The sequence below is a fragment of the Gopherus flavomarginatus genome, chromosome 24 (assembly GCF_025201925.1).
Source record: "Gopherus flavomarginatus isolate rGopFla2 chromosome 24, rGopFla2.mat.asm, whole genome shotgun sequence".
In the NCBI taxonomy this organism is placed as follows: Eukaryota; Metazoa; Chordata; order Testudines; family Testudinidae; genus Gopherus; species Gopherus flavomarginatus.
The window spans coordinates 11,498,291-11,522,794 of record NC_066640.1 but is presented as its reverse complement, the minus strand read 5'-3'; the positions used below and the strand labels follow the sequence as shown (position 1 = coordinate 11,522,794).

Genomic DNA, 24,504 nt, shown 5'->3' with positions numbered 1-24,504 from the left:
GCAGCAGAGATTGCCCAGCTCTGGGCTCCGGTGGGGCAGGCTACCAGCAGTTTACACCCACAGACGGTGCCGAGATCCCGGGAGGGGGGAAGAGGGGGGAGCTCTAGAAACAGAGAGAGATGGAGACCTTGGATGCCCCCAATTCCCATCTCATCCCCCACCGAGCACGGATATCATTCCCTGGGAATGTGAGAGAACTTGTCTCTCCTTCAGGGTGGGGGGGTGGGGAGTCGTGGGAAGGCCAGGGAGGGAGATAAGCACTGGAGTGGTTTATCCTCCTCTGCACTGCACAGCAGGTGGGTTCCCAGCTCCCAGGAAAGCCCCTGATCTCTTAACCCCACCCCACCGGGCCAGGCCAGGCTACCCAGGTTAAAAGGACATCACTCAGGGTGGAGGGTTGGGTGGGGGGGGGGGGCAAGGAAGAGGGTTACACAGCAAGTTAAGAGCCTGGACTCACTGAAAAAAAATTAGACCTGGCCCTGGTATTTCACTGCAGCAGCTGTCTCCTAGTCACTCACCTTGGAGGTGCTGTGTGGCGCTTGGAGTTGGCAGGGAAGAGAAAAGCTGCGGGAAGGTGGGGGCAGATAGAGGTCCACTGGAGACAAGCTGCCATTGAACTAGTAAAAGAGGAGAGTGGTGGGGGTCCTCACTCCAGAGTGCCCTGGTGTCACATCAGTGACTGTCCCTGCCTCAGTTTCCCCTAGTGGGCTCCCATAAGGCTTACGTATCTTGAGCAGTGCCCCTTCCGGGCTTTACATCATTCTACTCCCAGTTGGAACGTCACACAAAGAGGCCTCTATCCCAGCCCCTCTAGCTGGAGGGGGGCAGAGGCTGTGTTTCTCTGCATCTTGCCCTTCAGTGCCTTCTGTCTGGAAACCGTCCCGCCCACAAGTGCTTTTCCTAGGTGTCCTTTCGAGTCCCCCTCATCAGCTTCCTCCTGAGAAGCCGGCTCTGGGGGAGCTCTCTCTTTCACTGCTCTGGGGTCTGCTTCTCTCCCCCGGGACCTCATTTTTCCTCCTCACACTGGGAGTCGCTGCCTTGTACCAAGCCCAGGTGCTTCCCTGCCTAACTAGCTGCCTGTCCGTTTCTCAGTGAGTTAACTAGGCCCAAGTGAAGCTGGTTTGCCTCAGAGGGGAGCTGAGCCCCTGAGCTGGTCAGAGGACCGGCAGCAAATGCGACAAGCCATCGCTCTGTCATTAAGGGAGCGTGGTCTACTGGGTAGTGCAAGGGACTGGAGTCAGGGCTTCTGGGTTCTAGACCAAGCTCTGGGAGGGAGCGGACAAGGAATCCAAGACACACACTTCTTGAGTGATCGTGGGCAAGTCACTTCCCTGCTTCTGTGCCTCAGTTTCCCCCATCTGTGAAACAGGGATACTACCACACACCTATTCCACTGGGGAGTGGGTTGTTATGATGCTTAACCAATTCCCAGGGTGCTTTGAGATCCCTGGCTAGACAACGCTACAGAAAGACGTGAAGAACCCAAGCACGTATCACTATAAAAACAATTTTTATGTAACTCCCCCTCCCAATTAAACCAAACGCCACAACACGATACGAAAGGAGACAGAATCCAAAGGCAAATTCCCAAGAAAACAGTCTGAGAATAAAGGAACTGGATCCAGAATGATGATGAAAAAGAGCAACCTCCCAGGCTGGGGCCTAGTCTGACTCAGCGGCTCCAACATAGGAGACTGTATGTGTAATCCATGTAGCACCCAATGCACCTCCCACCAAGGGTTAATCTCATGCCCTGAAATACCCCACCAACATGGGAGCAGGGCTGTAACCCCCGCACCCTGCCCCATAAACCCCCCCACACTTGGACAGAAAGCTACTTCCCTCCCTCCTGCGCACTAAACAAGCCAGCTGAACAGGCGGGGGCGGAGAGAGAGGACTGGGGCTTACAGCAGGCATCAGTGTGCTGCTGGCTCAGGCCCTGTGACTGTCAGGCCCAGATTTGGCACCGATGAGGAATTCCAAGCCTGCCCCCCAGCCAGCCAGTTTAGTGCAGAGGATTCAGGGCCAAGCAGCAGCATCTCCACTCGGGGAGGAGGAGAGAGAGAGAGAGACAAAATCGCCTCCCCCACTCCAGGGTGTTAGGAGACAAAAGCAGCACCTGTTGCTCTGTCCGTGCACCATGGCAGAGTAAGGAAAAGGGGAGACCGGGGAAGAGGAGCGGAGTGTCCCCCTGTATCTGCCACCCCTCTGCCCCCAACCTGGTAACAGTTCCCTTGAGCATCTCCATTCGCACCAGTCTGGTCTCCCGCACGCCCGGTGCCCTCAGTCCAGAATGCTGTGGAGATCCCACCGCACTTCCCCTGCGTACACCAACGCATGCAGACAGCTGCGTGTGAAAACGGTCATGGAGGACTGCGTGTACAAAGCGTGTCTGACGGCACATGCAGTGTCCTGCCTACATGTGCCTGGCTGTTGGGTGGCTGAGTCTGCGTGTGGATGCCCGGTTGCTTGGCGTGTGCTGCGGATTTCCACGGGAGGTTGCGTGGCCATGTGGACTGCAGGGCTCACGCGTCCATGGGCATCGGTGCCCGGGGGTAGCCGCCTCCTCGCCGAGAGCTCTGCAGGGCTGGGCGGGGGCGCGCGAGGGCTCGGGACGAGCGCTCATTTGGCTGACTTAGTGATGATGCGGGCAGAGAAGTCAAAGAGGTTCTTATTGATCTTCCTGAGCGTGCTGACTTCATCCTCCAGCTCTGTCACTTGGATCTTCAGCTGCTCCTGGTCTCCCATCAGGTTCTGCAAGGAGAGGGTAGCAGAGGGGGCTTGGAGGAGGGGGCTCGACTCCCCTGGCCCGAAGGGGACAAAGTAACCAGGGTCTCCCCAAGATGACAGTAACCCCCCAAACCTCTTCTTTTCTACTCCCTCATTCCAGGTTCCCTGCCCTGAAGCCTCTCAGCTTGAGTCACCCCCTAACCCTGTGCTGGGAGGGTTCCCAAATTTTGGGGAGCGCGTTTAACAGACCTTCCTGGAAGCCTTAGGGAGCACCCTGCTTCCAGGGGACCCTGTGTGCCCGGAAGGAAGTGCCCCCCCTTTCAGACCACCCTCCACTGCCAACCCTCGCCGAGCCCTGCTGGGGCCCCCAGGGGTGTGTGTGGGACTCACCTTTTCCCTGGTCAAGCACATCTGCGAGTACAGCCGGTCAGCCTTTTCCAAGTAGCTCTCCCCAACCACCTGCAAGGAAACACATCGGAGGGGTCAGTGAGGCCATGAGCCCATTGTCTTACCATCCCCAAAACCCACTGCGGGACCCTGCAGTGCCCAGAGACTGTCCCAGCGCCGCAGGCACCTGGCTGAGCCGGATGGGCTCATCTGGGACCTTGCGCACACGGGCTGCAGCCACGATTCTCATTTCCAAAAGGAGACGCTGGTGCTACAGACGAGATCTCTCCTCCTCACTCCGCCGTCGGCTGAACAATACCCACTCCCCCTTCTCCCCACCCACCGCCCCTGCCCTGGCGCATTCCCCTTGGTACATCCCCGAGATGAGAAGCAGGAGGGTGCTCCAGTTCCCAGTCCCCCCTTCTATTCCCTGAGGACCTGTGGCTCCCAACTCCTTCCAGATTCTGCTCTGCAGCCTGGCTACGCTGCTGCTCGCAGGTCAGGGAGAGGCCAGAGGTCAGGTTTTACACACCACTTTCCTGTCCAGCACGAGAACTGCTCTTCCCCCGCAGAACGACTAGGGAGGTGGTTAAAGGTCAGAGAGCTGAGCTGGAGTTTGCAACCACAAACCCCAGTGATGCAGTGGAGCTGGGAGACATGGGGGGGGGAGGGAGGAGGGGTATGCAATGGCCTAATGGTTAGAGCAAGGGATTTCCCAGCTCTGCCACTGACTTGCTGTGTGACCTTGGGCTAGTCACGAGCAGCCTGGTTTGCAAAGGTGCTCAGCTGACTTCCCTGGGTGCCAGGCCCCCCCAGGCTCTGAAAGGCAGGCTGCATGCCTCAGGTCCCCGGTCTCCACGCGGGCACAGGGCCGTGGTGCAGCTGCAGGCTGGGAGAGGAGCGAGGGAAGGACTGCGGAGGGCAATTACAACCGGGCGCAAGTTGCCTTTGCCGAGCAGAGCTGCAGGGGACGCGGCACTGCCAGCACCTGGCCTTGATCTCTGCGGGTGTGCAGGGCTGCAGAAGGGACAGAGAAGAGCTGCCGGCGAGATGGAGGTCTCCAGCCCAGCAGGGCTCGAATTGCTCCCCCCTGCCCAAACGAACACACACAGGGGCTGGGGTACGCTGCTGGGGAGAGAGGAACGAGCAGAGGCGGGACAGGGGAGCGAAGGGGGCACATAATGAGCCCGGCTGTTACTAATACACATCCCTGCAGCACTGTGTGCGGCCCCCAGCCGGGCACCAATCCCCCGTTGCTGAAGCATGACCAGGCGCAGCGTGACAGCGCAAGGCAGGAAGGAAAGATTATTGTCCCAGCGGGCACTGCAAGGGGAGTCGTAGGGAGGCGGCATTAATTTAGCTGCACGTAGGCATGGCCAGGGCGGAGAGAAGGACGCTCAGACTCTTGTAGAAAGTGACCATGGGAATGTAGGGCCTGCTGCATCCTCTGGATGTTTCACCAAATCAGTTCCTTACCAGGACAGGAGCCGCGGGCCACCTTGGTCTCGCCTACTCCCTGCCCTTGGACGTTACCGTTTAGGGCTCCTGGGAATGCATGTGCTTTAGTTTAACTGAAGTCCCCACACTCGGCGTAGGAGTGTTTGGGTGAAACTGACAGGTCTGTGCTATGCAGGAGCTCAGACTAGAGGAGCAGATGGTCCCTTGCGGCTTTAAACTGTGTGCAGAAGTGCACTGGCCCTCAGGGCCTCGGTTTACATCAGTCGCTGCAGACAGCCCCGTGCTGGCGCATAGGGCTGGCAGTGACCAGTGGTAACAGCGTCCCCTACTGACCCCCCGCATCACAGCACCTCCTTGCACTCTGCTAGGGCAGAGGGGCAGCGCTGATTTCAAAGGGAGAGCACCTCTGACCGGGTCACCCACACAGCTCCCAGCAGCACGGCGCCCCCCAGTGCTAGGCTGAGGCACTGAGGTCAGCACAGACTCCGAGGGACGCCACCTCCACCCTGCTCCCAGCAGCCCCGTGCCCCCTAATGTGCTGGGGCACCGAGGCCAGTGCTGACAGAGGGAAGCCAACCCATCACCACCCTGTCCTGCAGCACCTGGCATCGCTCATACAGTTACCGACCTGACACAACTCTGCTTTGGGGTGACCAGATGTCCCAATTTTACAGAACAGCCTCAAGATTTGGGGCTTTATCTTATACAGGCGCCTATTACTCCCCACCCTGTCTCGATTTTTCACCCTTGCTAGCTGCTCACCCTCCCTTGCATGATGAGCTTTGGGGAACAGACGAAATCACCGTGGTGGCAGATTCCACACAGTGCTGTGGCTCCAGCCGGCGACTGTAACAAACTGGGGAGCAAGGATCTCGACCGCCTTTGGTGACACTACTGTGCAGAGGTGTGACCAGGGGGAAGGGGACCGACACTGGCACTGCAGAAGTCGGGCACCTTTTCTTCTCTTCCCTCCTGAAAACCTGCTATTGCCCGGTGCAATCACAGCATGTGCTGCTAAGCCCCGACGGCCCATGGTTTCACAGAACCTGAACCGTTATAGCAGAAGGATAAAGCATCGCAGGGAGCAGGCGACACAAACTGTCCAGCCTGAGTGGAGGATTGAGGCTCCCTAGCCCTCTGCAGGACAGCGCAGCCCCGGCTCGTTCCTAGATCCCTTTTCCACTTGCACTAATGCCCTTCAAACACCCCTCTCTCCTTCGTCAGAGGGCATAGTGCTAATTAAGCCCTTTCTGCGGGTGCAAGAGCAATGAAACTGTTTTTTAATTCCCCTCGAGGGGAGGAGCTCCAGCTTCTCAGTCACAATCAGTTAGTTAGAAACCCCTTCAAAGCCAGCAATTCGTTAGGACACCTGGGGACAGCAAAGAACCTTCAGCCAAGGTCTGCAGAGGAGGAGGGGTGGGGCGGAGCTGCTGGGCTGCTTCATTCTACATGAGAAAGGGGATATCTCGCAGGGCAGGTGGATGGGAGCTCCGGGGCTTGTTCCGGAGACAGGCTGCCAGAGCAATGTCCTCAGCAGAGACGCCCCTACACCTCTGGGGATAGAACCCAAGAGTCCTGTCCCCGTGCCACTGCTCTAACCACTAGAAACTCACTCCCCTCCCAGAGCCAGGAACACAAGCCTGGAGGCCTAACTCCCAGTCTCCCTTGCTCTAACCTCTAGATCAGCCCGATTTACGGACTGGCCAGTCGCAGAGGTGCTGGTTGTGAGGCTGGGGTTTCAAGCCGTTCCCATACACTACACAGGAGTATGGTATTCTGTAAAATGGGTGTCCATCAGGTCTCTCTGCCCACCTCCTCAGCATCAGATCAGCAGGGACCAGCCCCCTGCTTCTGCTCTGGTTGGAAGGATCAATATCCATCACCCGCGCCCCCCAGGCCCAGCTCAGACGCCGGCATCGTTTGCTCCTACCTGCTGGTGGAGGCCGAGGCGCAGCGTCACCCCCTCGGCTCCTTGATCCTCGCTGCTCTCGGTCCCGTGCAGGTGTTTGCTGAATTTGGGCAGAGGCACGCTGGGCTTGCTGTCTGGGTTAAACATGTTGGCTGGGGCCAGTGTGATGAAGGCGTTTGTCACCGGGCCTGGGGACGAAGAAAAAGGATCAGGTTTACACAGTGCAGATGCTCAAGGGTCGCCGGGGCAGCCCAGGACATGAAAGGAAGGGCCGTGTGGCAGCCAGGACTCCTGGGATCCCTTCCTGGCTCTGGCAGGGAGTGTAGCTTTGTGCTTAGAGCAGCCGGGGGACTGAGAGTCGGGATTCCTGGGTTCCAAGCCGTAAAAACAACCCCCAACTACAAGCTGATCAAGCCTGGGGAGCGACCTTAGTGACTCAAAGGCGCCAGACGCAGGACTCGGGGGGGCCTGATTGAGGCAACGCGTTGGGCAGAGTCTGAGGCTGGGCTGCTTTGGGAAATTAGATAGTGTGTGTGTGGGGGTGCTGGACGGCCCCACAGGGGGACAGAGCGGCCCCAGCCTTTCACAAAGCCCAGGGAAGCACTCCAGTTGCTGAGGGGTTTGGCTCACTGAAAGGAGGCTGGAAGTGCTTGGGGACTCTCCTGCTTTGGGGAGAGAGTTGATGGTGTGACAGGGATGGGGGGGCTTGTGCCCCCCCAAAACTGGAGAAGAAAGCAGGGGGTGGCCTCTGTCTGGAACTGGAGCTTGCGCCAGGGAGAGGCACCCAGGCCTCAGCAGCTGGAGGTTATGGGGTTACAGAAGTTGCAATGCTGACACTTGAGGGGAGAAGAGAACAGGCTGGGGGAGGGGGAAGGTTGGCTAGCAACCCTGCCCCCCTCGCACACCTTCCACCACCCCCCATGCAGGACCCCTGAACATCCACGGTAGTTTCACAAACGAACTAGATGAGCTTCCAAAACCCCCCAGGACGTGGAGGGAAGTCCCATCCCTCCCCACAAGCAGAGCCCTGATTTGCTTCCCTCGGCTGCTGCAGACAGCTCAGCCCTGCCAGCCTCTTCCCTGGGAAATTGGGGTCCCACTCCAGAAGTGACCAGCGCCTACCCCGCCCCAATCCACGTGGGGCCGCAGGAGCCAAGGCTCAGGGCGCACTTTCCTTCCACCCATCCCAAGCCTTCCTGCCAGCGGTGCCGGATCTAGGGTCCCATTCCGGGTGTGTGTGTGTGTGTGTGTGTGCGTGCGTGCGTGCGTGCGCGCTGCGGAGTGTGTCTTTTGGGGCCCCTAGTGGTCGCTATTTAAAAACCAAGCAACCTGTCAGGAGTCAGGGCCTCGCTAGGCCCCTGGAAAAGCTTGGATTGGAGAAGTTAAAGAAGTAACACCCAGACTAGCGTCAGTACTTTGCTGTGATGAACAATGTAGACAAAGAACAAAGCCTGGACACACTTTAGCCTTTCTGCAAGTAACTTGGGGACCCCAAAAATCGGGGGGGAGAATATCCTTCCCCCCCGCCTTACTCCCCCTGGAGTGCCAGGCCTTGCAGGTGCAAGATCCCTTGCAGACGGGGAGTGGCTCCCCTTGGAAAGAGCAGCCCATCGCCTCTCCCCCCCGGGCGCTGGAGCAGGGTGTGCAGCTGGGAGGAGGCTGCCTGGGCGCAGCAGAGCGCAGCGGGCTGGCTGTCCTCTGCAGAGCGAGCCATCAATCACCGGCCTGCGCCTCGCAGGCACGATCTGTCACCCACCCATCTGGCGGGGTTAACGAGCACTTTAATTACTGCTTTTACCCACATGGGCAACTGGTTTCCATTAGTCCTCCTGCCCCAACACTCCCCACCCCCGCCCAACAAACGCAAATTCTGCCTCCCCAGCTCAGAGGGCTCCCATACGTTCTGGAGTAGCAGGTGTGAGCAGCTGCAGCATCCAAACGCCGCTCATCCAGAGGGGTGGGGAGAGGGGGGTCAGGGGCGTGGCCAGAACAGCACAGCAGTAGCCAATTAAAAACAAGCTTGGTGTGTGCCCCCGGGCAGGACTGGCCCTAGGCACCCCACGCGGGGAAGCGGGGGAGACAGTGTACCCAGCAGCGCTGTGGTAGACACAGCAGGACAGGTAAAGGCCTTGCCTCTCCAGCTCAGAAGCAGGCCTCCCCCAGCCAAGGGCTGCTCTCCAAAACCACCCACTGCCACCATGATCCTTTTTTCAAAATGTTGCTCCCCTAGCCCCAAGCTGACAAACTTTGAGAGCATCCATTAGATTAGCCCCAGGGTCCCCAACAGGTCAGGCACCTTCTCAGGAAGGCAATTAGCAAAGAGTGCAGAGAGACCACACGTCTCCAGAGCCGCCATAAATGATCCCGAAGCTCCGGCGCTGAGCCCAGTCCCTGTTCCCTGCCAGTGTGCCAGACTGCTGCAGGGCCTGGCAGCCGCATGGAAGGAGTAGGTGACTCCTTCCCAGAAGCGTTTTGTAATGGACGTATCAGCTATTGGCCAGCGAGCGGCTGCCGGGCAACGCGGCCACAGGGACTCAGTCGAGTAACCACAAACAAGATGACTTACTAGGACACTCCCTCCGACGTGCTAATACCCAGAGCCCCTAACCCAGGTCAGAGTCTCCAGAGCCCCAGCTCGGTGCTTTAGCCCCACGGCTGTCCCCTCGTCAGATCTCAGAGTGCTTCACAAAGATGGAGCAGCACCATTCGCTCCATTTTACAGAAGGGGAAACTGAGGCACTGGGCGGGGACGTGACTTGTCCAGAGTTGCAAAGGGAGTCAGTGGTCGCACTGGGAACAGAACTCAGGAGACCCGGCTCCTAGTCTGCCACCCTCCCCACTCCATCACGCTGCCGCTTTCTCCATTGGAAACTCCTCTGCTCTCGTCCTGGGCAGAGCCCAAATTCCCCCCCTCCCGGGCCTGTCAGGATGAAGGTCGCTCAGGGATGTTTCTCCAGATTCGACGCTGCTCCCCCCGTTCCCCCACCTGCATGTGTGTTGAGCGAATGCTAAGGCAGAGGGCTCAGTGACCGGAGAGCCCTGCTGGGTATCCCCGCCTGGAGTCACAGCTCATCACTCAACAGCAGCTAGCACCAGCTCCTCAGAGTCCATCCGTCCAGCCGCGCTGACAGGCTCCCCTCCCAGCCTGCCACAAACGAGCAAACCTTGCAGGAAAGGCCCCTTTGCCCCATGTAAGCTATTGGCACAACACCCCTGGTCATCTCCAGCTGGGAGCCGCAGCATCACACCGCCCTCTGACTCTTTGGATCTATTTCTGGCCTCCTCTGGCATTTGTCTCTTGTACTTCACTCTCCATCCAGGCCTGAGGGCAGCTCTCTCCTGCCCTCTGCACGGAGAGCATCATTCTCCTGGCTGCTCTAGCCTGTAGGTCACCAGAACGTCAGCCAGGCCCATGCTCGTCTCTACCCCTCACGGGCAGGCTGCGGGACCACAGGGGCAGAGCACCGGTTTATGGGATGGAGCTGGCTCCTGGTGCCCTCCAGGCTGAGGGATGGCAGTGATCAGGGAAGAGGAGGGAGAGACCACTGGAAAGTCCCACAGCTCCGGGACGCGCAGCAGTGAATCCTGGCCTTTCCGTGGCACGGCAAGCTCGCTCGGGCCGTCTCCTGGGAAGATATACGAGGAGAGAGCCCAGGTGGGGCGGCAGCGCTCCCTGCATTAAATGCTCATCAGCTGGGTCTCCCCTTTATCCAGGCTGAAGCCTCTTTGACCAGGTGGGTGCATGGGAACACTGGAAAGGGGAGCCACTGGGGGTGGGGCTAGGAATAGCAGAGGCCAGCCTGGTTCCTGCCAGCCTCAGCCCATCATTCCCGGTGCCCTCAGGGGTGGGAGCTGCAACAGGGGCGAGCAGGCTACACCTGGTATCTCCGAGCCCCTCTCGCTAGGCCCAGCTGCCCCGGGCATGGGAGACGCTGCTTAAAAGGAGCAGCAGCAGCTGCCTCTTCAAGCCGTGGGACCGTAGCAGGCTGCACTTCCACAGTGTTCGAGGCACATGACAATTAACTCTCTCGCACACAGTCTACCCACCCCGGTCTAGCTGGGACCAGGGGAACAATCTGACTTCGCGTCCTGCATGGGATCCGGATGAAGCAGGAAATCAAAGCCCTGCTGTCATTCACCATCAGTGGTGCTTCAGCGGCCCACATGGTTTCAACGACTGACCTGGGGCTGTATTATCAAGCAGGGTTACAGGTGATGGGGGCCGGCTAGCTAGGAGGGGAATCCTTGTGTGCATAGGTGTGAATGGTGATTTCCCGCCCCCCACCAGCCTGCTAGCAACAAGCCCATCTAAACAGCCTGGGCTGGCAGAGGCTCCGGTGTGTCATGCTGTGCTGAGGTTGCTAAGTGAAGTGAATCTGTTGGGCCTGGGTCACCCTCCTGCCCATCCCCTCACGTCGCTGCCTCCCCTGAGAGCATGGAGACAAGCAGTAGGAGACGATGGCAATGTGGAGCAAGGCCTTGGGACTCAGACACCCACACTCCCACAAGAAGGCAGAGGGAGGGGAGATGCTGCCTTCTCTAGCCATGTCCCAGTACAAAACCCCTGGGAATTAGCATCCTCCCAGGCACTTGGCTGATGCTGGAGCAGACAGACAGTAAGAACCCAGTCAAAGCCTTGCCATGCAGCAACCCACCTGCTGCTCCAGTAGGGCATGAAAGCCTCACCACGGAGCCCCCAGGTGCATCCGCAGCCCGGCCCAAGGAGCCCGCGAATCTGCATGTTCTCAACATCTGCAAAAGCAGCTGCGAGTGGCATCCCTTGTGGGTGGAGCTTGGAAAACATTACCCCTTCCCTCCCCTATCTGATTCCTGCAGCGCAGCCATGGGTGCCTCTCTCCAGCTGTAAACTCGCCGGGGGAGCAAGGGGGTTAAGCCACCTCTAGCCTCACAGCAGCAGGCTGAGGGCTCATCTCAGACTGTCTCACACAGGGAAAACCGGCGCAAATCATTTGCTCCTGATTCAGTTTGCTATGCTCTGCAGGGTCGCATGGCAGAGAGGGAGGGGTGCGCAGAGTCCCGCTCACCTTTGTGATTCACTGTCCGCAGGCACTGCTTGCTCTGGATGTCCCACAGCCGGACTGTTTCGTCATGCGAGCCGGAGAGCAGCAGGCTGCCGTCCGTGGAGACGGACAGACATGTCACCTGGTTCCTGTGGACAGAGGGACAGCGGTGAGAGACCACGAGGGCCTGAGTGGCTGCGCTGCCCCATGCTCGTGGCTGTGGCCAGTGGGTTACGGAGACACAGTGGGGATGCGCGGACTGGCCTGGAGGTTAGGAGGGAGACACACAGGGCACCCCACTGGCTGGCCACCTCCACTCCCCGTAGGTGGGCTGGCCTTACAGCCAACAGCTGCACAGCAGGATTCAAGCTCCTCTGTCTTGGGGTTGGAAGCACGTCAAGATGCCTCCTAGTTCCGCGCTCTGGCTAATGCAAGGAGCGGGCCAGACAGACCAGCATCCTGCTTTCCTCCCTGGGGTCACCGCAGGGCATGCATGGGTGGGGGGGGTGGTCCCTGAGACTCCAAGGCCTTGCTGGGACACAGGCATGGAAAGAAAGGGGAGGTCACTAGTCAGCTGCTGACTCAGGAGGGGAGGAGCACTGACAGGCACCCCTCTGCCGTACACCCCAATGCACACCCATCATTCACTGCAGACCCTGGGGTTGCTGAGGCTCCACCTTCATTCCCTGACATGCCCTGCCTAGTCCCTCCGTGCTCCACCTCCTCTTCTTCCCCAGCTGCTCCCGGTCTCTTCTCCCCCATCAGAGGGGTTCAGTGGTGGTGCCAGTCCCAACAGGCCAGGTACCTTGGACCTGCCTGGCTCTTCAGATCACAACTGTGCAGGGACTTGGTTTAACAACAAAAATCATGGAGCTGGCACCATAGGCAGTGACTCCGTGGGTGCTTCGGGGCTGGAGCACCCATGGGGAAAAGCTGGTGGGTGCTCTGCACCCACCAGCAGCCAAGCTCCCCGCTCCCTCCTCCCGAGTGCGCCGCGTCCCTGCTCCTCCACCTACCTCCCAGCGTTTCCCACTCGGCTGCCACTGAACAGCTGTTTGGCAGCATTAGCACGCTCTGGGAGGAGCGGGGACATGGCATGCTTGGGGAGGAGGCGGGGAAGAGGCAGGGCTGGAGTTGGGATTTGGGGAAGCAGTTGGAATATTGGCAGGGAGGGGACGGAGTTGGGGTGGGGACTTTGAGGGAAAGGACTGGAATGGAGGCGGGGCCTCAGGGAAGGGGTGGAATGGGGGAGGGTCCAGGAGCAGAGAGGGGGTCAAACACTCACGGGAAAGAGGGGAAGTTGGTGCTTATGGCTGGCACGGCACGTGCCGTACCTCTCTGCTTGTGGGAATAGAACCCACACAGCCCAACTCCTCCCCAAGCCCCGCTCTAACCACTGAGAAACACTCCCCTCCCAGCCCAGGAGTCCAGAATGCCTGTTCCCCTCTGCTGTCTAAACACTAGGCCACACGCCTCCCAGAACTGGGAATAAAATCCAGGAGGCCCTCGCTCGAGGTCCTCTGTGCTAGCCACTGAATCACACTCCCTTGCAGAACTGGGCACAGAACCCGGTGCCCTGACTTGCAGTCCTCTCTCTCTGCACGACTAGACTCTCCTGCTCCCATGAGCAGTGGGGGCGAATGGCTGCAGTACAACCACCCTTCCCTGGGTTATTGCTCATCTGGAATTCAGCTCGGTGCGTGGACCTTGCAGAGCTGCTGCTTCCGGCTCCTACGAGCCATTGAGGGAAGAGGAGGTGGCAGCGTAACATCACTGGAGTGACCTGGTGCTGGGAGCGGGTGCTATTAGAGACAGAGCAGCAGTAAGAGCCACGCCTCACCTGTGTCCCTTGAAGATCTTCCCGTTCTCCCGCTCCGAGTGGAAGGCTCGGTCTCTTTGAACAGGCTGCAAGAGCCAAGGAAGGAGAGAAAATTAAGAGGAGAATCAACTTGGCGCCTTTTCCTCTGCAGAACTGCAAGCCTCTCCCTGGAGCTCTGCTCAAGGAGAGAGCAGGACAGACACAGAGCTGGCTGTGAGCCCCTCCCAGGCCTGACACCAAAGCAGCCTCGCGTTGTTGCAATTCCGTGTCGGGACGGCAACCACCCCAACACGGCACAGCATCGCCTGGGGGTTACCGCCTGGGACAGGCAGCCGAGCAGGGGAGACAGAGCAGCCTTCACTCCATTGTCCCCTGAATCAGAGTTCACCCCCTCGCAGGGCTGGCAGAGTCCGAGCCCGGGAAGCAGAGGTGAAGGGGCGTGCTCTCTTCTGCAGCAGGGAGGGGGTCCAGCAGACGGACACCCGCACTGGGACACATACCCGGCAGGACACCCGCCGCCCAGTGGGCCCCTCCCAGATCACTCACCCAGGCACAGAGGTCGACCTGAAAGATGGAGCCGTCCATGCCGCCACAGAACATGTGATACTCGGAGAGGTCAAGGGTCACCGCCATGATGCCCACATCAAAGAGGACAGAGAGCAGGAGCTCTCCAGAGGAGATTTCCCAGAGCTGGGGGGAGGGGGGGCAGGGAGAAAGGGGGACAAAAGGATGAATTAATTGTTTAGGGATAGCATTATTAGAACATGTCGCCCTTCCTTAGCACCTTCCAGCAGGGAGAAAGGGGGACAAAAGGATGAATTAATTGTTTAGGGATAGCATTATTAGAACACGTCGCCCTTCCTTAGCACCTTCCAGCAGGGAGAAAGGGGGACAAAAGGATGAATTAATTGTTTAGGGATAGCATTATTAGAACATGTAGCCCTTCCTTAGCACCTTCCAGCAGGGAGAAAGGGGGACAAAAGGATGAATTAATTCTTTAGGGATAGCATTATTAGAACACGTTGCCCTTCCTTAGCACCTTCCAGCAGGGAGGCTCGCAGCACTTCACCAGCACTCACTAACCTGCCTGGGAACGAGCAGCATCACCCCGGCTACAGATGGGGAAACTGAGGCACAGACTCACCAGCCCAAGGTCAAAGCAAGGAGTCCTGACCAGCCCTGTTCTCCTCACTAGACGACACTGCCTCCAGGATACAGATGAGAATCAACGCTGCTCAACACAGGAGGGTTACCCAGCCTCCTGCATTCCCTCCATCCTCCTCCCTTCATCCACTTCCAATAAAGCTGCCTGATCAGTCCAGGCTCCTGCCTTTTATCTATGCTCTACAGCTGTCTCCTCATTCCCGGATGCTTTTCATTCTCCCCGGAGCTCACAGTCCAAGAGGGGGAGCATTGCTTAGTGGTCAGATCACAAGGCTGGGTGTCCCAGCTGCATCATGGCCTCACTGCATGGCTGGACAAGCCCCTTAATCTCTCTGCCTCCCGGCCTGTAAAACGGGGATCATATCCCCTGGAAGTTTCCCCTCCTAGGGACCCCCTGGAATATTTTAATGTCCCCATACTGCAGCCTGCATGGCTCGGTGCTCCTGCCGGATGGAGGGATTGCCAGCTGGGTACGACTCAGAGGACTCTAACCAGGCACCTCCCTGAAGAGTGGGGAAGCTGCAAAGCACATGGTGACATCGGTTTGAGGTGACAGAATAGCTGCTAACGTTTGGAGGAGAAACCCCATTAGGACTGGCAGGTCTGAGTCACCGGAGAGCGCGCCAAGGACCTGAACTGACTGCAAACAGCACCCGGCGGCTCAGCCGGAGAGAGGCTAGAGCTTAACCCTTTGGGAGCCGCGTATGCCCTCCATGGTGCCTGTTCATCCAGCCAGCAGCGCAGAAACAACAGGCTGGGACTCCGGAGCTGCCAGATCCAGCCCTTACCTTCACCGTCTGGTCGAGGGAGGCGGTGGCCGCTCGTGCCAGGGGGCCTCCGAAGCCGCAGCACAGGTCTGTAATGGGCAGGCTGTGTCGAGACCACACGTGGCGGGGCTCCGGGATCTGGGAGTGCTCCACCTGCAGGGTGCTGCCATGGGGAAGAACAGAGTGCGTGTGTGTGGGGGTTAATGCAGCAGGGACAGTGCAGCTGCCATGCGAGGGAGCAAGGGCTGCGGTGGGGATGCAAGTTCCAGGGAGCAGCAGTGCAGCCAGGGGGAGAGCGAAGGCCTAGCTGCCAACACCTGGGAAGCCAGGCTGCAGAGGGGCCTGGGATGAGGGCTCACTTTGCACTGGGGCGAAGGAGTAGCGCCCCCTCCAGCCCATTAAGCCAATGACAGTTTCCAAAGGAGCCAGGCCAGTTCCCCCTTGGCTGAGAGGCCCTACGGGGATGCTCGTGGGAACCGGGGAAGGGAACGACTCTCCGCAAGAGCGAGCTCAGCATCATGGAGATGCTGTTCGACCCCAGCAAGGAGACCAGGATCAGAGCTTACCACTGTCTCAGCCGTGTCTCATCCCGCTTGTGCCACTTCGTGGAGCCATCAACGGGCAAAAGCCCCCACCCCCGAGACAACGGCAGGGCTGGCACCTGCTGGTGCAGCCTGGCATAGCTCCTTCCTGTCCCCCTGGACGGACTCAGGTGCCCAGGGTGTTCTAGGCTCGTCTGCCTCCCAAAAGCAGCCGCAGCAGGAGCCAGGCTCATTTTGCCACATGCCCAGGATGGGGTTGGTTAGGACGCTCAGGGATGACAGCCTGGTCTCGGCGCAGCAGAAGCCATGCTGCGACCAGCGACTGCTACTCCCCCCATCCAATCCCACCCCTCCCCTCCTCGGCGTCTGCACCAAGGAAAAGGCGATTCGGGCACAGGTGCTGCATGTCCAGCGGCCGCACAGGGTCAGACTGGTGCACATGGTTACAACTTAGTTACTGACATCCCTGCCCAGGGAGACTCACAGCTGCCAAGCGCTAGCTCAGACCGCATGCCACACCCCTTCGCCTCTGTGATGGGGCAGGTGGGACCCAGCCCACAGTAGGAGGGGACGTGCCAGCCCACAGCAAAGCAGGCATCCCTGACACAGAGCAGAGAGACGTCTATACGCTCTGGTGGACTTCACCCCCTTTCTAGCCAGGGTAGGATGGCTCCCTGCAGTACATGAACCGTTTTGTCCATTAGCCATAAGAATCCTTTGCCCTTCTCTACTGCCTTCATCAGAGGATCTCAAAGCACTTTACAAACATGGACTTAACATCAGCCCTCCCTTGGGCGGACCTGGCATGTGGCTCCACTCAGCAGACTGGGACAAGCACGACACCAGAGGGGTGAAGGGACTTACCCAAGGTTCCTGGCAGGTCAGTGGCACAGCTGAGAATAGACGACTACAACCCTGTCACCCCAGCCCGCCTGCTGTTACCGCTAGACCACACTCCTCTCCTGGAGCTCAGAACAAAACCCAGGTGCCCCCACTTCCCTCCTGGAGCTGGAAAGCGAACCAAGGAACCCTGGCCCCTACTCTCCTGCTGTAGCTAACTAGAACATGCTTCCCTCGGAGAACTGGGGCTATAACCAGGACTCCTGTGTCCACAGACCCCTGATCTAGCCACTAGGGAATGCTCCCCTCAGAACTAGGAATAGAACCCAGGCATCCTGCCTCCCAGTCCTCCCTCCCCCTCGTTACTAGACAGCATTCCCCACTCAGAGCTAGGAGAGAACTCTGGAGGTCTGACTCCTAGTCCACGTGACACCAACTCAAACACACACACGGGGTTCCCACATGTGTTTGGTTACATGGAGTGTGCTCCTTGGGAAGGAGCCTTTGACACAAACAGTTTCCTCGTGTGCAGGAAATACACTTTGCCAGAGAGGTGGATCCAACCCATTTATCTGCGTGGGCGTTTTCCTGCCTGCTTCTCCTGGGTTTCTATACATTGGCTTTAAAGGACAGAACATCCCTGGTGGAACAATCAAGTGCAATCCCTCACCGGGGAGAGAGTGAACAGCACCTGGCCCCGCTCCTGCTTCGCAGCCAGACAACAGCAGGAGGCTCCCCACAGCCACCGCTCCTGCACTGGGCTAGACAGCACCCCCGGGTGGGAGAAACCCAAACGTCCACTGCTCCCCAGCACCGGTAGATGGAGCCCCAACACCCACTGCAATGTGATGCTACCTGTAAAGGTTCCACACCAGGACCAGGCAGTCCTTGCCCCCCGAGAGAAAGTGACTGCTGTCGTCAGTAAAGCAGAGGCATGTGAGGTCTTGGTAGTGTCGATTCAGGATGGCGAGGAGGTTCCCACTGGAGACCTGGAAAACAAAAGAAAATGAACACTGGAAAGCCCCGTGTCTTCCCAGCCCCGGAAGCCCGGCTTCCAGCTCTCATTCCTTACTGGCCTTGGAGCAGCATCTAAAAAATCCCACCAAGACCCCGCTGAAAGCAGCAAAGAGGCCAGTCCCTGCCCCAGGGAGCACACAGGCAGGATGCAACAGGTAAACGAAAGAACTAAACAGCATGTGCGTGTGGCTGACCTTGCTTCGTTCATCTGCGGGCTTGAACAGGACCATGGCAGCTCGATGAGCTGGTACTTCATGTCGGGAGGCCCGCCCGCACTCCCCAAACTAACCTGTCACTTCGAAAGAGCTGTTCGCCCCCAGGGCCACGAAGAGACCCTTCGAAACGCGCCTGAGCGTACACTGACGCAGCAACGTCTGCTTGTGTCTGCAGACGGCTTGAAACAAGTTTAGAGAACTGTCCCTTGTTAAACTCAGCTGGACTAGACTCTGGAACCTAATGTCAGTTAGTAGATCAACATGGATGCCTCTTTTGCTGCAGATCAAAAGACAAAGAAAGAGAAACTAACAAAGGATTCTCCCAAGCTCCACCACGACTAGCTTTTCTCCCTGGTTTCTTGCCAATGAAGTTGGAGATTTGAGGCCCTAGGATGTTCCCACCAAGAACAGCCACGCCTCTACAAAGACACACGTTCATTTTCCTGAGATCTAAATACCAGTGCTACTGAAAGAGGTGTTTTCTGATCAAGATTATTAGACTATTGCACATAAGACAGTAGGTGATGGGGGCAAGGGTGCTTCTCAGAGTTACCATTATTGTCCCTCTGGGTTAGGTTCCCCAAAGAATAAATTGCACCCCGACTCTGGTTCCCTGTCCCGTGGGGTGGCAGGGGATATTGGGAAGGAATTCCCCCTGCTCAGATTCTCTCTGAACTCATCTGGGCACAGCTAAATACCTGTAAGGCTGGAGGAGCCGCGAGCCTACCCAGGGATGCCGGACAAACACCTTTCCGGGGACATAAAGAGAACAGCTGCTGGGCTGAAATATTCGCTTCACTCCCTCGCTCTCATTAAGTCCAGGTGAAAGGCCCTGGCTGGGGCTCGGCGGAAACAGGACTCCAAAGAAACTGGGCCTCAGAGGTTTTGTTCAGCTTCAGGGCTGAATTGTTCAGCTTTCGCTGGTTGGCACGAGGCGAGGAACTGGCCCTGCTCTGGATGATAGAGGGCTCAAATCGAGAGGGCTGGGAAGGATCCATCTATCTAGGTACTTACCTGCCTCACAATCTTTCCTGTGCTGAGAGTGCAGCAGGGCAGTGCTGCTGTTACCCCGTTTTACAGATGGGAAACCGAGGCACAGAAAAGAGAAGGGACTTGCCCAAGATCATGCAGGAAGCCTGTGGTGGAACTGAAGTTGGATCTCCCAAGACCCAGACTAGAGCCCTAACCCCTGGGCTAGCCTCTCTCTCTCTGGGATGGCGTAGATAGCCCAGCATCAGGGGTGAAACGCTATACTGCCTGGGACGGGAAGGTCCACGCCCTGCTCAGCCCTTCAAGGCAGGTGAACTGAGCACCACGCAGCCCGTTGTGTTCTGGTCTCTCTGACGCATCCTTACAAACCAAGATCCGTTTGTTTCGCCAGCACATTAGAGAGCCCACTTGTCATGGCAGCTTGCCCCCCTGGCATCCTTGGCAGATGTTTCGCTCCCCTACACTGCTGTCTGCTGTGCTGGACTTGGTTCCACCCAAGAGGTGGCCGCATTTCAGCCAAGCTAGGTGCACATCAGCGTCAAGTTCTTTGGGACGCTCTGGGAGAAAAGGTTGCTAATGGTGTTCCCCGAGGGCCTGGCAGGGAGGGAGCCACACAGAAGAGACAGATCCAGTTTCCAATTTGCTTTCAGATTTGTGCATAAAAAGAAGCCAAGCCATGATGAACTGGAGACTAGATGGACTCGCTGTTACGGCACGAGACTCCTGGGTTCCAGTCCCAGCTCTGGTTCTGTGCGGCCTCAGTAAAATCCCTTCCCTGTGCCTCGGTTTCTCCATCTACGCAACGGGACAAAACACTTTCCTATCTACTGGGGGTGGGGAGTGGTTTGTGAGGCGGAGTTAGTCCGTGCAAAGTGTTTTGAGAGCACTGGCTGGAAAGGGCAGTATTGAGTAGATACAGCCAGAGAGAGAGCAGCTCACAGCATCTTTCACGGAGTTCCTGTGCGCCCAGCAGTCCCGACTCAGCACTTGGATTGAATTACTATTTTTACTGTATCACGAGCACATTTTAAAAGCAAAATCTGATAAATAAATATCAAACAATCCTCAAACAACAAGGCTCCCTGGGACTGAGAGCTTTACAAGTTAGACACTTTGCAGTTTAGCTCTGGGGCTGGGACCAAGTCATGTCTTTCTTATTTGCGCTAGGAAGCGTTTAGCACATTTTGGGGCCCTGCATAAATACTACTAAAAAATGCTGCAATCATCATCACTTAAGGACCAAAAGAACTTTTAATTCTAAGATCTCAAAGCTCCTAACACAGATAGGCAAGCAGTATGATCTTCGTTTTGCCAATGGGGAAACTGAGGTACGGAACAGCTATGCCAAGGTCATCCAGCAAGTCATTGGCAGAGCAGGGAATAAAACCCCAGGAGTTCTGACTCTTGGCCCAGCTTATCTTGTCAACAGATTGTCAGGATGATCAAAACGATTGTAGATTTCCTTTTAAGCTGTGTCCCTACCCACCACTTCCTACCAGCCACTTTGGGTAGCCTCAGCTCTAAGCCCAAAGGTGGAATGGGCCACAGAAAATTAAGTTCCCCTCTCCCCTCTGATCTGGGGATGATCAGAGCCAGCCAGCACCTGTCACCAGCCCTAACCTCCCATACAAATATTAAGTGGGGAAAAAAGTGCTCACCAGAGACGAGACCCAGCACCCTCTCACTGGGCAGCGTGGTGGGCCCCCTTCTCCCCTTACATAGAAGAACAGGCTGCTGGAGCAGACCGGTAGGGGGGAGAAGCATCTGCTCACACAGCTGGCTACGACTCCCCAACGTGTGCCTGACAGCTCCACACAGCCATGTGCAATAACGCAAATGCCCTGCCCGGAAGGCAGCCCCTGCCCCCGTGTGGCACTTTCTTGTAACTGCACAAATGTGGGTTTCCACACAAGCAAAGAATGAGGAATTCCTAAATTATTTGGAACTGGCCTAGAAAGTCCTCGGCCAGTGAGAGAGCATAGAAAATGTGTCATTACTGATGACAAATGGGTTGGGACTTTTCAGTAACTGGACCGCACGCAAGTCTCTGCACTCGGATCAGCTGCTGTCCCTGGAACTCAGGTCATATGACAAACACATGCCTCAGTTTCTCCCACTCAAGGATTGCTGAGTCCTTGTGCCTCCTTGGAGCTTAAATGCATTTTTTTTTAAACCCAGTTAAGTCTCAAAAATATTCAGTGAAACTTTCAAGCTGGGTCCCAGCTTAGCAGACAGTTCTGTGCCCGTAACACATGGCACATCTGTTTTTTTCATGGCCGTGAATTGCCAGGGAAAAGGCATGAATGGATCAGAAGGCCTAGAACAAAGAATCAGACCCATGGCACCATATATTTCAACTCACCATTTCCTGAGCTAATGCATACCTTGGCCTTTGGAGGCAGAGCGTGGCCTAGTGGTTACTGCAGGAGCTAGGACTCCTGGCATGTATTGAAGGCCCTATCACTGATTCATGGTATTACCTTGAGCAAGCCCCCAACTCAGTGTCTTAGGTCTCAGCTCACAAATGGGCGTAATCCTCTCCCCTCGATCCCAGGAGCACTGTGGAGTTTCATTAATAAAGCGTTTTGGATGAAAAGCATTCACGAGCTCAGGCTGTGTCCATTTTGCCTACAACACAAGTCTAGTCCATGAACAGGAAGCACCCTGAAGCTATCACCTACATAACCAAAGTACCAACCAGAAGTCCTCTCTTTATTAAGTGCCAACGTGATCTGTGCTGTCCTCGACCAACAATCCTTGCCCCTATGGGAAACGAAAGACGGAAGCTGCGCAGTCATGCTCATTATAGAAAACATATTTATTTTTTTCCAATAGCCTATTGAATGAGCTTGCGTCACTGTAATGGTGGCAGCTTTTCAAGGGGGGTTGTTTACCAATATGTGGTCTGATTTCTAACTCAACAGCCCTCAGACTTCTTACCTCCCACAGATAGATGCTCTCAGCAATGCCTGCCAGGATGTAGAGACCATTAGGGGAAGCTGTCAGGCAAGTCACCAGCCCAGGGCAGATGATCTTCTGCTGGAGTTGGTCCTAGGAGTACAAAGAATGCAGGGTGGGCATTAGCCTTCAGGGAGTGGGCAGAGATTCACTAGGGGGGGTGAAGGGTTGGATCGCAGAAAATGATTTTCACTGAGCCTCTCAATGTTTAGTGCGCGTCCTTAATACATGGTTGGTTTCTCTGCTTGTACCACTGGAGTTTGCAGATGAAACAGAGGAAGGATAGGGGTGAGAAAGGAGCAGAGAAGGAAGATGATGGAGCAAAGGAGGAAGATGAAGGACAGACAAAGGCTCTCTTCACACTGTGGTTACAATTGTACCAGCAACAAGACTGCTGGGGATTTTACTGGTTTGGTTTCAACTACCAAAGCGGAGAGAGATTCAGTTAAAAGGAAAGGGCCTGGGGGCTGAGGGAGTTGATCGGAGGTGGGGGCTCTGGGGGGGGGTGAGGTGGGGGTCGGAGGGGGGGCTGAGGGAGTTGATCAGGGGCCGCGGCTCCGGAGGGGCGAGGTGGGGGGGGCTGAGGAAGTTGGTCGGAGGCAGGAGCTCCGGAGGGGCGAGATGGGGGCCAGTGGGGGGGGCCGAAGGAGTTGATCGATGATGGGGGCTCTGGGGGGATCCCGGGGCTCCGGGGAGTTGAGAGGTGGGGCTGAGGGAGTTGATCGGGGGCAGGGGCTCCAGGGGGGGTGAGGCGGGAGCCAGAGGGGGGACTGATGGAGTTGATCAAGGGTGGGGGCTCCGGGGGAATCTCAGGGCTCTGGGGGGCTGAGGTGCAGGCCGGGAGGGGCTGAGGGAGTTGATCGGGGGTGGGGACTCTGGGGGGGGGGGTGAGGTGGGGGTCGGAGGGGGGGCTGAGGGAGTTGATCAGGGGCCGCGGCTCCGGAGGGGCGAGGTGGGGGGGGCTGAGGAAGTTGGTCGGAGGCAGGAGCTCTGGAGGGGCGAGATGGGGGCCAGTGGGGGGGCCGAGGGAGTTGATCGATGATGGGGGCTCTGGGGGGATCCCGGGGCTCCGGGGAGTTGAGAGGTGGGGCTGAGGGAGTTGATCGGGGGCAGGGGCTCCAGGGGGGGTGAGGCGGGAGCCAGAGGGGGGACTGATGGAGTTGATCAAGGGTGGGGGCTCCGGGGGAATCTCAGGGCTCTGGGGGGCTGAGGTGCAGGCCGGGAGGGGCTGAGGGAGTTGATCGAGGGTGGGGGTTCCCAGGGGGGCGGGGGCTCCTGGGGAGGTGAGAGAGTTGAGCGGGGGCGGGGGCTCCGAGGGGGGGATCCCGGGGGCAAGTCCGAGGGGGCTGATCAGGGGGTAGAGGGGGGTCCAGGGGGCAGAGGGGGGTCCAGGGGGCAGGTCTCGGTTGGGGTGATGGGGACCCGGGGCCTGATCGGGTGGCAGAGGGGGGCCCGTGGGGCGGGGGCTCCAGAGGTTGATGGGGGCTGAGGGGGGCCCGGGGGGAGTTGATCAGGGGCAGGGGCTCCAGGGGTTCATGGGGGCCCGGGGGCGGGTCTCATAAGGGCTGATAAGGGGGGCCCGCGGGGGCTGATGGGGCGGGGCCCGGGGGGGCAGAGAGGGCAGGTTTCGGGGGCCCGGGGGGGGGCAGAGGGGGCGGGGCTCGGGAGCTGATAGGGGGCAGAGGGCTCGGGGGCCCGGGGGGGCAGAGGGGGCGGGGCCCACGGGGGCAGAGGGGGTGGATCTCTGGGGCTGATGGGGGGCAGAGGGGGGCCCAGGGGGCTGATGGGGGGCAGAGGGGGTGGGGCTCGGGGGCCTGGGGGGGCAGAGGGGGCGGGGCTCGGGGGCGGGTCTCCGGGGCTGATGGGGGGCAGAGGGGGCGGGGCCCGGGGGGGCAGGGGGGGCAGAGGGGGCGGGGCTCGGCACCTTTCTCTGCAGCTCCCACACGCTGATGTAGCCCTTGCCCAGCTGCGCCCCCAGCAGGTGCTCCCCGCCCAGCAGCGCCAGGCCCCGCGCCCCGCTGTTGCCGCCCCGGTAGCCGGGCAGCGCGGAGCCCGAGTGCAGCTCCCACACCGAGCAATTGCTCAGCAGCCCGGCGGCGTCCGTCACCAGCGCCACCTCCATGGGCGCCGCCATCTTCTCCGGTCCGCCCACACCAACGAGAGCGCCGCCGGACCAAGAGCGGCCACCACTTGACAACGAGGCGCCGGGCAACCAAAAGGAAGCGCGGCTCAGTCGCCTCCCTTCGCAGGGGGCTGCGTCCGCCCACGTGCTCTTGAAGCTAAGCAGGAGGCAGCTGGTCCCGGCTGAGGATGGGAGACCCACGAGCTGTGATGGGTCCCCCGGCAGGGGGCGTTCTTTTGATGTTAGCCTGATTTCAATGCTCCAGCCGGGGGCTGCAGCTGCAGGCTGGGAAGGGGTTGCTCCTTTTTCCATGTCAGGGCTAAATAATGCTCCACTGGGGTGCTGAGCAGCATGGGGTGGGAGCTGTCCCCTCCTGAGCGCCGCACCCCAGTGCTGCAGGCAGCTGGGAGCACAGCCCAGCACTAGGGGTGTCCTTCTTCGGGGAGGGGAGGAGAGGGGTCGATGCTGCACCTGCCCAATTCGACTTGCTTGGTGGGTGTCCCTGGGCCGAGCAAGTCAGGGTTGATAAACTTAACTTCCAGGGCTGGATAAAAGGGGTGGGGGC

The 24,504-nt window shown here is 58.4% G+C and overlaps 1 protein-coding gene across 1 annotated transcript; it reads right to left on the bottom strand.

The window, feature by feature from the left end:
* Window positions 1–1,493: 1,493 nt before the first annotated feature.
* WDR18 (WD repeat domain 18) lies at window positions 1,494–23,969 on the bottom strand. The gene is made up of 10 exons (XM_050933912.1): window positions 23,742–23,969; window positions 21,800–21,910; window positions 17,493–17,626; window positions 15,277–15,418; window positions 13,871–14,014; window positions 13,346–13,410; window positions 11,530–11,654; window positions 6,506–6,672; window positions 3,121–3,189; window positions 1,494–2,754 (listed from the first exon to the last, which is right to left on the bottom strand). The coding sequence occupies exons 1-10, from the start codon at window positions 23,949–23,951 to the stop codon at window positions 2,623–2,625; spliced, it is 1,299 nt and encodes a 432-aa protein (XP_050789869.1). The 5' UTR covers window positions 23,952–23,969; the 3' UTR covers window positions 1,494–2,622.
* Between the last annotated feature and the right edge of the window lie 535 nt (window positions 23,970–24,504).